Consider the following 14453-nt stretch of genomic DNA (forward strand, 5'->3'; position numbering starts at 1 on the left):
TATTCATTGAATGCAGTAGCTAAAAAGCAGGAAATATATATTTATTCTAAATTCTACGGAGAGTCAATACCTTGGTTATACAACGCCATATTAGAGATACTTAATAGTCTGGTTCGAGTTAGCTATTTGTTGCAACTGAACAGACAAATTGATATTTGATTATACGCTGTTTGCATTACATGATTAATGTAATAGGTAACGAATTCATGTGTGCGCATGCGCTACATATATCACTGAAGAAGTACTTAACCGTGTCATATGTACTACACGGTTTAGTTGTTATCATTTTAGCTGCCTTATGCCATGCCTTGTATATGGTTTGATATGGAGTCACCAGCTGTAGAGCTGCCTTATACATGCCTGCCATGCCTTATAAATTGTTTGATGTGGAGTCACAGAACTCTGTGGGGTTTCGTGTGATGTATATGCTGTGTTTTGGTGATGTTGGATTGGAAGAGTGGACTGGTTTTCTCGATGCGAGGGACCAGGGCTTCACGACCATCGGGTCTGTGATGTGAGGGCTCTCAAGGGATCCTTCAACAGACTGAGAGGAGCAGACCATGCATGGGTGCTTCTCTGGCCATTGACTAGAGCGCGTGGAACCGGAGTTACATCTTGGTCATCAAATGGGTGCCACGATAGTTATATATAGTGTTCCATGTTGTTATATCATTATGTGAACGATTGATAGGTTCATAATTTCATTCATTCCTATTGCTATATCATTATGTGAACTATCAATATGTTCATAAATTCATTCATTCCTATTGCTATATCGTTATGTGAACGATCGATAGGTTCATAATTTCATTCATTCCTATTGCTATATTGTTATGTGAACGATCGATAAGTTCATAATTTCATTCCTATCATTATATGAACGATCGATAGGTTCATCATTTCATTCATTCCTATTGCAATATCGTTATGTGAACGATCGATAGGATCATAATTTTATTCATTCCTATCGTTATATGAACGATCGATAGGTTCATAATTTCATTCATTCCTATCGTTATGTGAACGATCGATAGGTTCATAATTTCATTCATTCCTATCGCTATATCATTATATGAACGATTGATAGGTTCTTAATTTCATTCATTCCTATTGCTATATTGTTATGTGAATGATCGATAGGTTCATAATTTCATTCATTCCTATCGCTATATCGTTATATGAACAATCGATAGGTTTGTAATTTCATTCATTCTTATTGCTATATCATTATGTGAACGATAGGTTCGTAATTTCATTCATTCCTATTGCTATATCGTTATGTGAACGATCGATAGGCTCATAATTTACACTGCTTTTCAATATCATTTTATGAACGATACGTTCAAATTTACATTCTTTTCAAAATCGTTGTTTGAATGATACGTTCAAATTTACCTGCTTTTCTAAATTGCTATTTGAACGATACATTCATAATTACTTTCTTTTCTAAATCGTTATTTGAATGATACATTCAAGACTCTTAATATTGGGGTGTAGGTCACTTTTATTTTGTTGATCGGTGATAGGAATTCACGTTTGTTTTGAAATTCCATTTGTTAAATTCATGTTTGGAGTTTTTTCTCATTAGTTAATTGTTGATAGTTCCATGTTAGGAACTTTAAAATTTTCCTTATCTTTTTGTTTATAATGGTGTCAGATTTGTTAATATTAAATTGCGTTTATAAATAAACATCTTGTAAACGCAGTTGCTTTTGGTGTCTTCCCTAATCCAGTCCCAACCCGGCTTCATCCTGTGACAGCTCTCCAATTTGGTTTCCTTGTTTTCTTTTTTTTTCCCATGTTTCTTCATTAGGTCATGGCAAAAACTATTTTGGTCAAGTACGCATGTACATGTATCGACACATTATATTTACTTTCTTTCCTTTCAAGAGATGAATACTTACCCATACATATTGAAGCCATATAGACAATATACATGCAGTATGCAATTTGCAACAAAATAGATGTCATTGAGTAGTATATTTACTGATGCCCTGAGGCATTCATGAATACAAATAGTTATTTTCATTCAGATTTTAACTACATTTCTGAAACCACTGGATATATTGGGTTTGGAAGAAGGCAATAGAGTTATAAAATAATTTTCTGTGCCTTTCTGAGAGAAAATGTCTTATTCTTTTTAGAAGCCATAAACTTGAATCAACGTTTTTACTGAAATATTTTATATGTTCAGTACATGATAGGTTATTATCTGGTTGTTCCTCCAATGAGTTCATTGAAGACTTGTGATAAAATCATAAAATAGAAGGTCTTTAACATTTTCCCTTACATGTGTTGATTTTGTTTCTCCTTCATGTAGATGTAAATAGAAATGGAGATAAACAAATATAGGTTTAATAGTGATGCTGCATGCAAAATGATTTAATTTTCTATGAGTCATTGAGAATAAGCCATAACATATAATTTTAGGAAACAAATTGTGTCATTGGAACATAATTTTCAGTAGAAACTTGAATGTCTGGAATTCTGCATTATTTTGAATGTTTAATTGAGACATTTTTCTTATGTCATCATTTCTCTTTTCTCATGCTTATACCCTGTTTCAGCAATAAAAATAATAATGACATTGGCAATGACATTGGATGAAAATTTATCTGCAAAATAAACAGAAGTTGTTAAATATCAATAAGGGGGAATTTTTATTTGATCTGCACCACAATGTAATGGGATGTTGTGATCAGGTTTTTTCACACAGAGGAAGTAATGTATAAAATAAAAGGTATTTATATATATAAGGTTAAGCAGCCCATCAGTACATTGCTGGCTATATAGTATAATGTTAAAAGTTAGGTATAAAAAAAATAAAGAATTACAGAAACTTTTGAGTTGAAAATAAGGAAACAATCATTAAAGATCTGATGGCATGTTGTTGTCATTAAATTGAACAAAATGATGAGTACCATGATTTAGTTATTTTTACTTTAGTTAATATTGGATTTGATTCCTTTCAAATGTAGATGTTGGTGTGCATTAAATATTACTTTTTATGTCTCTTTTTCATGCGTGATGGAGACTTTAAACAGTAACCGCGATGTAAGCAAGGTTGACTCAAATTTTGGTGAACATTGGTGGGGGGGGGGAAAGAGGGGACATTACTGTTAAAATCTCAATTGTCTTTTATAATGGATTTTGATTTTAATGGAGATTTGATCGGTTAAAGTCAACAAATTGATGACCATTAATATCAATCAAGTTGACGAGTACTCAGATTTGTGCATCAGTAAAGTTGAAGTTGCCTCCACTTGGCATCAGAGAAGATAAACACAAATGAATTAAAGCTTTATAAATAGAATTATACTCACAAACATTGGGAATGGAAAAATCCATCAATACATTTGTGATAGTCAGTTCCTCAAGATATAGATTTTAAATTGTAGCACACACTTCTTGGTTGATTGCCAGTACATGGCAATGATGGTGTAAGCTATATATTTTTTGTTGTAATAGACACAGTTCACACAGCAGTCATGTGGCTCAGTAAAAACTAAATATAGATTTTTGTTTTAAATTCGAAAAAGAAAAATAGAAAACAACTTGTTATAAGAACTCAAAAAGTTATTTGTGATTATAACACTATTTTTTTAAAGGGCTGTCCATGAATTAACCAAAGGTAAACAATAAAGAGTCATCTGTGGTGTGTGATGTTCAAAAAAATTAGACCGAACCTACACCCAGATGTTGCTGTGATCTTGGCACTTTTTTTGTATTGGAGACTTGTAGTTATTTAAAAGTGAAGTCCTAAACAGTTGTCATACTAAAGCCAGATGAAGCAAGACTTGTAGTTATTTAAAAATGAAGTCCTAAATAGTTGTCATACTAAAGCCAGATAAAGCAAGACTTGTAGTTATTTAAAAATGAAGTCCTAAACAGTTGTCATACTAAAGCCAGATAAAGCAAGACTTGTAGTTATTTAAAAATGAAGTCCTAAATAGTTGTCATACTAAAGCCAGATAAAGCAAGACTTGTAGTTATTTAAAAATGAAGTCCTAAACAGTTGTCATACTAAAGCCAGATAAAGCAAGAAATGAAAAGGGTAAGGATCTGACATAGAACATTGACACTCAGCCAGGATTCATAGTATATATCAGTCCAATAATAATGGTACAGAGCAAACATGGATGTCTGACTAGAGGGGCAAGCACTCCACTAAGACATGGTATTGAATGCTTACAGTCTATCTCAAGTAAGATCAAAGTAATGTATAGAGCTGCATATTAAATTTGGTTCAAATGCAATAAATGTTGATCCAATTACTTTGCCAAAATGAAACTAGGACAGATGTACATATGGAAAGATGGTAAAACAGACAAACAGAAAGTCTCAGTTTAAATTCCATTTTCTTTGAAAGTGGGCAAAACAAATCTTTCAACATACCAATGTAATGTTTTTAATGTACTACAGTACAGTACTGCTTTTTAATGTACTACAGTACAGTACTGCTTTAGATAATATTTTGTCATTGCTTTATCAGGTTTGATTCTTAAGCTTGATACCTGTATATGTTTTTGGGTTTCATGACTAGATTTTTTTAAATATAAAGTTGTGTGTTAATATTCCTTGCAAAACAAATTGATCTGCATTGTAAACAGGCAATGTAATTCAATATTGTTTGATAAGGTCTGATAATGTAGGAGTATGCTGGACAAGATGTTTTATTCTATAGATATCTTTTATATTCAATAGGTACTCGGAAGAAAGTCATTGTTGCAGATATGATGGGCAACACACTGCAAGAATTTCAGCATGAAGAGAAGAACCATATGCTGGAACTTGACTACTTTATCAAACCCAATGATAAAGAGGTAACACTTGTCACAGACAGTAACCTTGCTTTATCAAATGAAAATGTATCTGCCACCTTCTTCCCACATGCCAGAATAGGGCAAACTGCTAACACAATAGGGAAAAGTGAGTATAGAGAGGTCAGAATTGTGAATATGCAAAACATGCTTAAAACAGCTGTTTTAATTTTGAGCCTGAAAATTGCATAAAAGAAATCCTTATTCCACTTTATGAAAATATTTACATTTTCTTACCTTGAAAATATTTACATTTTCTTACCTTGGTTCTTGGTTACCAAGATTGTTGTATGACTTTGTATGATATATAACTATGTTGATGCAAATGACACTAACATTGCAAATAGGTTGCTAATGAAAAAAGTGACAACTACCAAAGTATAAATCAATTTTTAGCTCCACTGCTCATAAACCAGATCTTATGGGATGGGCTATTGTTCATAGTCCATCTGTCCATTAGCACATATTTGCTATTGCTAATACTCCTGAACTATGATACTTGGAGGATTGCCATGAAACTTTACACACTCATTCATCCCATGGTCTAGTTATCCTAAATGCTTGGACATCCAATATGGTCACCACAGTTGCCATCTTGAGGCTTGCAAAAAGTTGAAGTTCAGCTAATTTCATTAAAAGAAATTCCAACATTTTTCAATCATATCCTCTCATGTTCTATCACATCCATTCCATCATGACTCTCATTTTCCCTCACTGAACTTTGAAAGGATTTAGTGGATTGAATTCATTTATTTCTTCCTCAGATATGTTATTCAATCAGGATACCTACTACTACCTCACAAATCCAGCCCTTGCAGGTTAAAACTGTTAGCTTAAAAAAGTTATCTGCCCACCTAGGTGGCAGTTAGAGTGATCTACCCTTGAGACTGGGATTGGTGGCAGATTCCATGAATACTTTAGTTACTAATTCTACTTAAGCCAAGATGCACACTCTTGATGGAGAGACCTCATCAAATCAACTACAGTGTGACCCCGCTTTAGCGCGCTCCATTATAACGCGAATTCAGATATAACGCGGTCGTGGCATGGCTTCTGAAATTTCTTATACATGTATTTTTCTTGTGCAGAAAAAAAAAATTCTTCAAAAGTACGAAAAAAACAAAAAGTTGCTTATCGTTTTGGGGAATAAATCGCGTATGAATAATACAAGACGATCGTGGCTTGGCTCCTGAAATTTTATATGCATTTTTCTCATACACTGCAAAACATACCATGTGGCTTTTTATTTATTGGCAACATTGTTGGCTGTTTAAACTTTTATATACAACCATTGGTTTGGAGTGCAGAAATTCAGAGGCACCATGAAAGGAAGCCGCAAACTAGATATAAAATGCACTGAAATTTATCTGTTGTTACATAAACAAATTCTTTGTCCATACTGACAAACCATCTAAACAGTGCATTGTTATATCATAATCCACTTATCTTGACATCTGGCATGAGTACTGTATGTTGTGAAATATCCGCTTTTTTGTTGTTGACATTTCTGATAACAGATCAACTGGACGAGGCATTGTCTCATAATCTATCTTTCATCGGATTTTCGTCCGCTCGCTAGTAATTAATGTATTTATAAAGACTGACATTTGTATTGGATGGTAAGTAAAATTCCTCTTCTTTTCACTCAGAATTAAATTCTTCAGAACACTCACATTTTCTGTAATAATCCCTGTTGTCAGAACACCTGCATCTCTATCGTCCTTTGACCCTTTGTTAATTTTCAGACACATGTGTGGAAGGCAGCATCACACTGCTACCACAAATGTAAAAAAAAAAAAATACATCTTACTTATTGGTTTATTCAGTAGGCATGGAGGGACAGTAACTAGAATAGTCTAAAAGATGGCCAATTCCTTTTTAAAAATGTACCCAGATAAAATAGTTTGCTGAAATTTCAAAGGAATGTTATGAAAACGTACTCAGCAAATAGAAAAAATACCAGTCTCAATCATGCAGTACAATTATTTGGTGTTGCTGCCACAATAACAAATGGGCATTCAATAGCGCATGCACCCTTCTTCAAAGAAAGCTGACTACAATCTTTCAATAACAGCAAAGAACTTTTCTTCAAAGGAAGTCAGTACCAAACTTAAATAAAAGTGATGGAATCTGATGGATTTTTGCATTTTCCAACGTGACTGGAACATGATAACTGTGTTCCAAAAGTTTCCTTTTTGTAGGGAAAAAGTTTATGCTTACAAACACTACCAACAGCGGCTTAAAATGCAAACTAACTTTTACCAACTTGGAACATACTTTAAAGTAAATGTGTTTTGTTATTCGTCATGTGATTGTACTACATTTTCCTCTGAATTCAGACCAATATGACCTGTTACAAAATTATTGAATATTTTAAAGCTCTGTGTGTGCATATTTTTGATGGAATCACTTGTATTGTGAATTCAGTGTATATGATGAGGTTTGCAGGTGAGTACATGGTGTTGATACTCTATTCATGCTATACATTAGACATTTATATATAAAAAGGATTCATGTATATGAACCAATTCATGGTTCTCAAATAAAGTAAGCTATTATATTATGTCTTCTCTGTTTTCACTACAGGTGTATTTCTCATTTAATATGCATCAATTTAAGATGGTAACTGTGCCGATGAAGCATGTATTTTACCGCCTGCATTTATTACCCACACACCCTCCACAATTTTTTTGGGGGGTACATTTTCTTCAACTAACTGACTTGGTTGCATATAACATGGTTCAATACATAATGCGGTCAGGTTGTATGGCTCCCAACTACTGTGTTATAGTGTGGTCACACTGTACCAGTTTCTGGAATTACTATCATTAACAAGTTGTAAGAGTCTTTGCTTCAAAAGGGAAGTATGCTCTACTGTCTAATACTTTTAGCTTTTCTTTCTTTTTCCTCATCTGGCAACAAAGTTCTGTCTTTTCAGCATTGTCACCTTGTTGTCATCACACACTTGCTCATAAATATGAATCATAGTCATAATCAATCATACAGGATGAGCAACCAGAAGGGCACCATTTTTTCAATTTGATGAACCCAGTTTATACAGGCACTCTCATGGATCAGTCTAAGTGGCATAGTACTGATAGGCACTTGCTGCATACAGTGTCCAGCTTAGTGCCTTAGTAACCAAGATTTGTTACAGAACAATCTTCAGCTTTTGCCACTTAAACAGAGTCAATTACTTAGTGACTGTGTGGAGGTCACCATATCGAATCAGGATGTTCTACAAGTATAGTAAGCTACTGTCCTCAGTACTCTTCTCCAGCTACTTCACAGGTAGTACAAGAGACATCAAACTACCTGTATCCATAGACAATGATGCCTACTCTCATGTTCCTTCTTCATTTCTAGATTTTACTTTGACGTGTGAAGACTCAGCCATCTGGACTTCATTTGAAGAAGTTTACAACCATTTGCTCTCAAGGTTCTACCCTACTCCTCCCTCTTCATCAACATCCAGGAATAAAGCCCCATCAGTTGATATTGTTACAACTGTTGCTGCGGTTTTTTCAGTCAATACGTATTCTGGGTTCACCTGGTACTGGCTTGAGATGAAATGAATGTAGCATTTTGATTGTCGAGTTTATATTGATATTTCTGTACAATAAAAGACTAGAATGACAGAGGAGATTATAGAGAAGAACGAAGACGTGTGCTATTTATGATGTAAAAAATACAGAATAATTATGTTTTACTTTTTATTGTGTTCTCTTATTTCCTTTTTCTAATACTCACAAGATCATAGTTACATTGACATACACAATAATAATTTTACTTCATGACCATGCATTTACTATACAACATAAGCAAACAAGATTGTTTTTAATGCACAGTTTTTTATGTATACTTTAAGAAACAATTTTAGCAGAAATGTTTTATAAATTAATTTGATAAAATGAAGATTATGTTTTTATAACATCAAAGTATAATCCTTTTGGTGGAGAATTGTACTAACTCGATTTATAGAAACCCTATAAAATAAATCTGGGCCAATCTGAATTTTGGACAAATCCAAAATTTGGATAACTTAAAATCTGGACAAGTCTGAAATTTGTACAAATCAAAATATGGGCAAATCCAAATTTTGGTGTTGTAATAACATAACACTTTCAGAGATTGTTTTTACTGAAAAAATTAGTCACGACTGATAAAATTCGGATTTAGAATTTTGAAACTTTGGTCCAAAAGGAGACATACGGTTCTGACTTCAGTGCTGTCAGTCTCACTTCTGCAATGAAGGGCCTTATTTATACTCTCTGTACTCTTGGAGAACCTCAGATGTTTACAAAAACATAAAGAATGGGGACACTCGAGGTTCTCGGATTTGGGTTAGAAGCAGGAACACTACCACCTCGTGCTCAGCAACATAGAATGCTGGGAACAATAGCGCCATTACAAACCTAGCGGAGCATGTTCTGGGAGGCATTATTTCATTAAAATACACTGTAAACAACATAAAATAATGTCATCTAGTAATACATAAGTATCTAACAGTTACTCAAAACATAGTGACAAGTTGAAATAATTATCAGAATGGATGAAATGAGTGTCAGTTAATCTCATTCAAAGCGGACGTACTTTCAACAAGGGACCGTCTCAAGGCAATGTATTCATTGGAAACAAGGTACATGTACGCAACATTTTAAATAACTATACTAAACATATACAAAAGATACATTTGTGAGACTATCATAGCAATATATTGACTTAAACTGAAGAATCTACTTTCAGATTACTTCTGCAGTCTGGCAGAGTTACTGACATTTTAGACTGACTACATGGTCCACCAGTTACAAGACCCTGGAAGTGTCAACCATTTTTCTCACAAATGCTCCTTCTCTTGAAATTTCATCAGCAGTTCTACAAGTCCCAGTATTTCAAATGGACACTCCAGAAGTTGTCCAAGTATCATAGCTTTGGAATGACAAAGCCATACTTAAGATATGAATTGGACTGGGTATCGTTTAATGACACTCAGCATTTGGTACATGATGTCATGGCCATGGGATCTGTGTTGTATCTAGTATCTATGACAATCTTCCAACAGGCAGACCACAGCTTCTCCCACTCTAAATCTCACAGGATTTGTGCAGGAGTCTTTTTCTAGAATGGCCTTGAATATTAAACAGAGATGCCTCAAAACTTTAGCCCACACCATTAATAGCATCTGCAAATCTACAGCTGGTGGAATGAGATGTAGTGCTCTCTACCTCCACCTTTCTTAAGAACCACAGTAAGACCATGCTATGCTCACAACCTTTATCTTCAGGTCAACTCTTTAGTGGTCAAGTTGACAAAATCTGCATACATGTCACCATCACCAACGAGACTAATTACCCTCCTTCACAGCCTCAGCTACAGTGTCAGGATTACCAATAAAATGAAGAAGAAAAAATGACCGCAGAAATGCCTCAATGACACTGACTTCTGTGAAGCAGTCCTACTGAAATTTTAACCTTCCAGTCAGGTTATCTAGAAGCTGTCTGACATACCTTAGGAAACTGAAAAGGGTCTCTCCGGGATAAGGGCATGTATCTCCACCTCCTACCTGTTCTTCTAATGTATCGTTGGGTAATTGTTTGAAGAAGAAATCAGTTCTAGTAAAAAATTTCTTTAGTAATATTCACCTGACCATAATACACATACACCCTGACTCCCCACAGTTACATCAATGTAGAGAGTGTGCCTTCTGCTTGAGTAGTGTCTCAGGTATTCATTAGACTGAGTGCCAGTCCCTGTGTCAAGGAGAGATCACACATGCCATCTAGTTGCGCAGTTAACATTTAGCTTTTCAAACTAAAAGTTTTAAATTAGGAGGAATGGATTTGTGAGATAGCAGTTGTTCTAAGGTATTATGATCAGGTAAGTATTATCAAAGAAATAATATATTATATATTTTACTAGAAAAAATATTTTTTTCTTTATACATATTTAGATACTCATAGTCAGGTTTCATTTTCACATATTTCCATAAGTTTGAGTCTATAAACATTGTATGACTTAAAATTTTGCATCATCATTTATTTTTCCACTCAATTTTTTTTTTGAAGAACTTTTATGGATTGAAACCAAACTGAGTATGAGACTTCATATTTAGGAAGCATTGGTCAAGTTTTTTGTTTGGTTTTATGTCACAATTTCACTAAGTTAAGTCTTTTGAATGAATTAGAAGTTTGCCATAGAATCATGAATTATGTTTCTGTTGAATAAACTTTGAAGGACTTCATTGAATGAAATTAAATTTGCTATAAAGGTTATATTTAAAAGAAACTTATCTAGTTCAATTGTCACTTATTTGCATCAAACTTTTGACTGAATTATAATAATAATAATAATAATAATAATGACTTTGTATAGCACCTAATCTTTAGAAGTTCTAAGTGCTTTGCGACATTAGACAACACCTATAAGATAAAAAACATATAATGATATGATTACAAACACAAACACCATGAAATTGTAAAACAGAGAAAAAACATGCTGAGAATATTTAAGGTAGGAAACATTATTAGGTCTTTAAGTTTGTTCTTGCAGTAAAAATAAGTGAGTTTTAAGAGCACTCTTGAATGTGATCACTGTATCTTTGTGTCTAAGTTCAGTGGGCAATTCATTCCACGTTGCTGGGCCCTGGTATGCAAAAGAACGCTGTCCATATGACTTTGTTTTCATAGTGTGAATAATGAGTATACGATTGTCAGAAGAGGAGCGTAAGTATCTTGCTGGTGTGTACACATGGGTGAGGTTGGATAGGTATGTTGGACTAGAGTCTGTCAATGAAACGTAGCACAGAGAACAAATTTTGTGTTTGATTCTGAATCAAATGGATAGCCAGTGTAGGGTACAGAGCAGCGGGGAGGTGTGCTCTGATTGTGGTACTCTAAGTATGATCTGAGCAGCTGTGTTTTGAACTTTTTTGAAGTTTTTGGAGTAGATATTGAGATGAACCAGACAGAATTTAGTTACAATAGTCCAGTCTTGAAAGTACTAATGAACACACAAGTGTTTTAGTGGCATCAACTGAAAGATATTTGCGAATGGAGCTGATGCATCTCAGCTCAAGATATGCAGCCTTGCATATGTTCATGACATGTTGGTGCAATGTGATAGTACTGTCCAGAGTAACACCTAGGTTTTGTACTGATTGTGTGAATTTAATGTTGGTGTTGCTGATATTTATTGTTTGAGGTAAAGGATGTGAATGAGAGTCTTTGTGTTGTGGTCAGAATTGCTTCAGTTTTATCATCATTCATCTGCAGCTTGTTAGATGCCATCCATGATTTCACATCAGAAATGCACCTATCTACACCTTGGATGGCAGTTTTGAAAAATGATGGGAATTCCTCTGATGAGAGAGAGGTATTAATAAAATTGGTTAGTGAAGGCAATACTGGATCTGATCACTCAAGCAGCAGTGATGTCGGAATTGGATCAAGTTCACATGACTTTGGTGCACTCTTCATCATTCATCTGCAGCTTGTTACATGTCATCCATGATTTCCCATCAGAAATGCACCTCACTACACCTTGGATGGTAGCATCAACTTCAGTTGGGTGGCTAGATTTGTATATTTGGGTGTCATCAGCGTACAATTGGTGAGACACTGGATGATGATCTATGACACTTGAGAGTGGCTGAGTGTATAGAATGAAGAGAACAGGTCCAAGAACAGACCCCTGTGAAACACCACAACATAGATCAACTGGGCTGGAGTGTATTCCATTTGCAGACACAATTTGTATCCTGTTGACCAAGTAGGACTTGAACCACAGTAAGGCTGTATCATGAATGCCAAATACATGCTGGAGACGGTGAAGTAATATATCATGGTCTATTTTGTCAAATGCTGCAGACAAATCATGGAGGGTGAGGACTGTAATCTTTCCGCTATCCAAGGCAGAGAGAATGTCATTAACTACTTTTAGAAGAGTAGTTTCAGTACTGTGGCAATGGCGATATGCAGATTGTACATTGCTAAAAAGACTGTTTGAATTCAGATGAGATACAAGCTGGGATAGAACAACCTTTTCTAAGATATTTTATATGAATGGGAGATTAGAAACTGGGTGGTAGTTCTTTAAATTGTTATGGTCTAGTGTTGGTTTCTTCAGCAGAAGCTTTACAATGGCAGTTTTGAGAAATGATGAGAAATCCCCTGATGAGAGAGAGGTATTAATAACATCAGTTAGTAAGGCAATACTGGATCTAAGCACTCAAGCAGCAGTGATGTTGGAATTGGATCATGTTCACATGACTTTGGTGCACTCTTCATCAAGATTGTACATACAAAATCCATAGAGACAGGTTCAAATGCTGCAAAAGGTTGCCTTTCAAATTCTGTATCCCAGCTGTATGGTGACGACGAGTCAATTGAAATTGTGGTGTCAAGCTTATCTCTAATGGTTTGTACTTTGTCACGGAAGAAATTTGCAAACATGTCCAGAAGGTCAACTGGAGAGAAGGTAGTTGGAAGTGGTGTAGATTTGTTCCTTGACATTAGCTTGACATTAGCTTGTTAGTAATCTCAAACAGCTCTTTGGAACTTTCCATGATCTTAGTAGTGTAGTGGGCTGATTTTGCTGCATGGACTATATTTGTGACATTCTTCGTAGCAGCTTCATAGATTTGCTTATGAATAGTGAGTCTGGTGGAAAGCCAAAGCCTTTCAGCTTTACGGCGGTCTCTTTTAGCAGTGCGAAGCTGGTCCCTAACACTGCTATACCATGGAGAACACTTTTGAATTGATACTCTGCACTTGGTAGCTGGGGCATGTTTGTTGAGCAATGAATGCAGGCAGTTATCGAGTTGTTCTACTGTAGGAGGTAAGCAAGTTGTTAGGCTTTCTTGGATGTCATGCATTAGTTTGGTTCTATTTATCATACAGCGGTTTCTCTTAGTAGCAGATAAAGGTGGAGTGTTAGGGACTGATACGTCAAGATGGCATATAATGCAGAGGTTCATGGGATACCAGGGAGGACCTTAGAATGTTATCATCAGGTCTATGAAGAATCCAGTCTAAAATGTGGCAATGTTTATGGGTGGGTTGGTTAACTGACTGTTTGAGGCTGAAAACATTAATGGAATCTATGAGTTTTTATGTGTTTGGGTTTCCAGGACAGTCAAAGTGAGAGTTGAAACCTCCAAGAATAATCAGGTTGCCTCCTATCAAATTTCTATATTCCAGGAGATTCGGAAACTGCTCCAAAAAGAGATTCAGTCAGCTTGTTTTTTTCTACTAGGAGAAGGGTGGTATGGGCAGGAAAAGTGGACTGACCTTTGCTCCATTGTGAGTGTGGTTTGGACTAGTTCAAATGATGTGTGGTCAAAATTGAATGTTGTGGTGTGGTTTAGATGTTTGATCATGGAGTTCTTTGTGATGACAGCAATTCCACCTCTGCGAGAGTTACAGGGGAATGACTTGATGGAGTAACCAGTGGGTGTTAGATTTGCACACTTGGGCTCATCGCCTGATGTTTTTAGCCATGTTTCTGTCAGGAAAAGGATGTCAGTATTCTGGTTGTTGATAAAATTAACTATTTCTATGCACTTTTCCAGTAGTCCTACTGATTGGGCATTGAATAATGCAATACGCAGAGATATCTCTTGAATAGTTGACACAA

The 14453-nt window shown here is 35.2% G+C and overlaps 1 protein-coding gene across 4 annotated transcripts in view; it reads left to right on the plus strand.

Annotated features, from left to right (window-relative positions):
* The window catches only part of LOC149784426 (DENN domain-containing protein 3-like), a 432202-nt gene that overhangs the window by 350379 nt on the left and 67370 nt on the right, over positions 1 to 14453 (plus strand). For 3 of the 4 annotated variants that reach the window (XM_089932491.1, XM_089932490.1, XM_089932494.1), the window contains one exon: positions 4705 to 4823. In XM_089932491.1, the coding sequence (XP_089788617.1) occupies positions 4705 to 4823 (119 nt within the window). Of the gene's footprint in view, positions 1 to 4704; positions 4824 to 8186; positions 8478 to 14453 lie in introns of those variants that run through there. The other variant, XM_089932493.1, reaches the window with a different exon arrangement.

This window comes from Sinohyriopsis cumingii, chromosome 14 (assembly GCF_028554795.1).
Source record: "Sinohyriopsis cumingii isolate HCF-2022 chromosome 14, ASM2855479v2, whole genome shotgun sequence".
In the NCBI taxonomy this organism is placed as follows: domain Eukaryota; kingdom Metazoa; phylum Mollusca; class Bivalvia; order Unionida; family Unionidae; genus Sinohyriopsis; species Sinohyriopsis cumingii.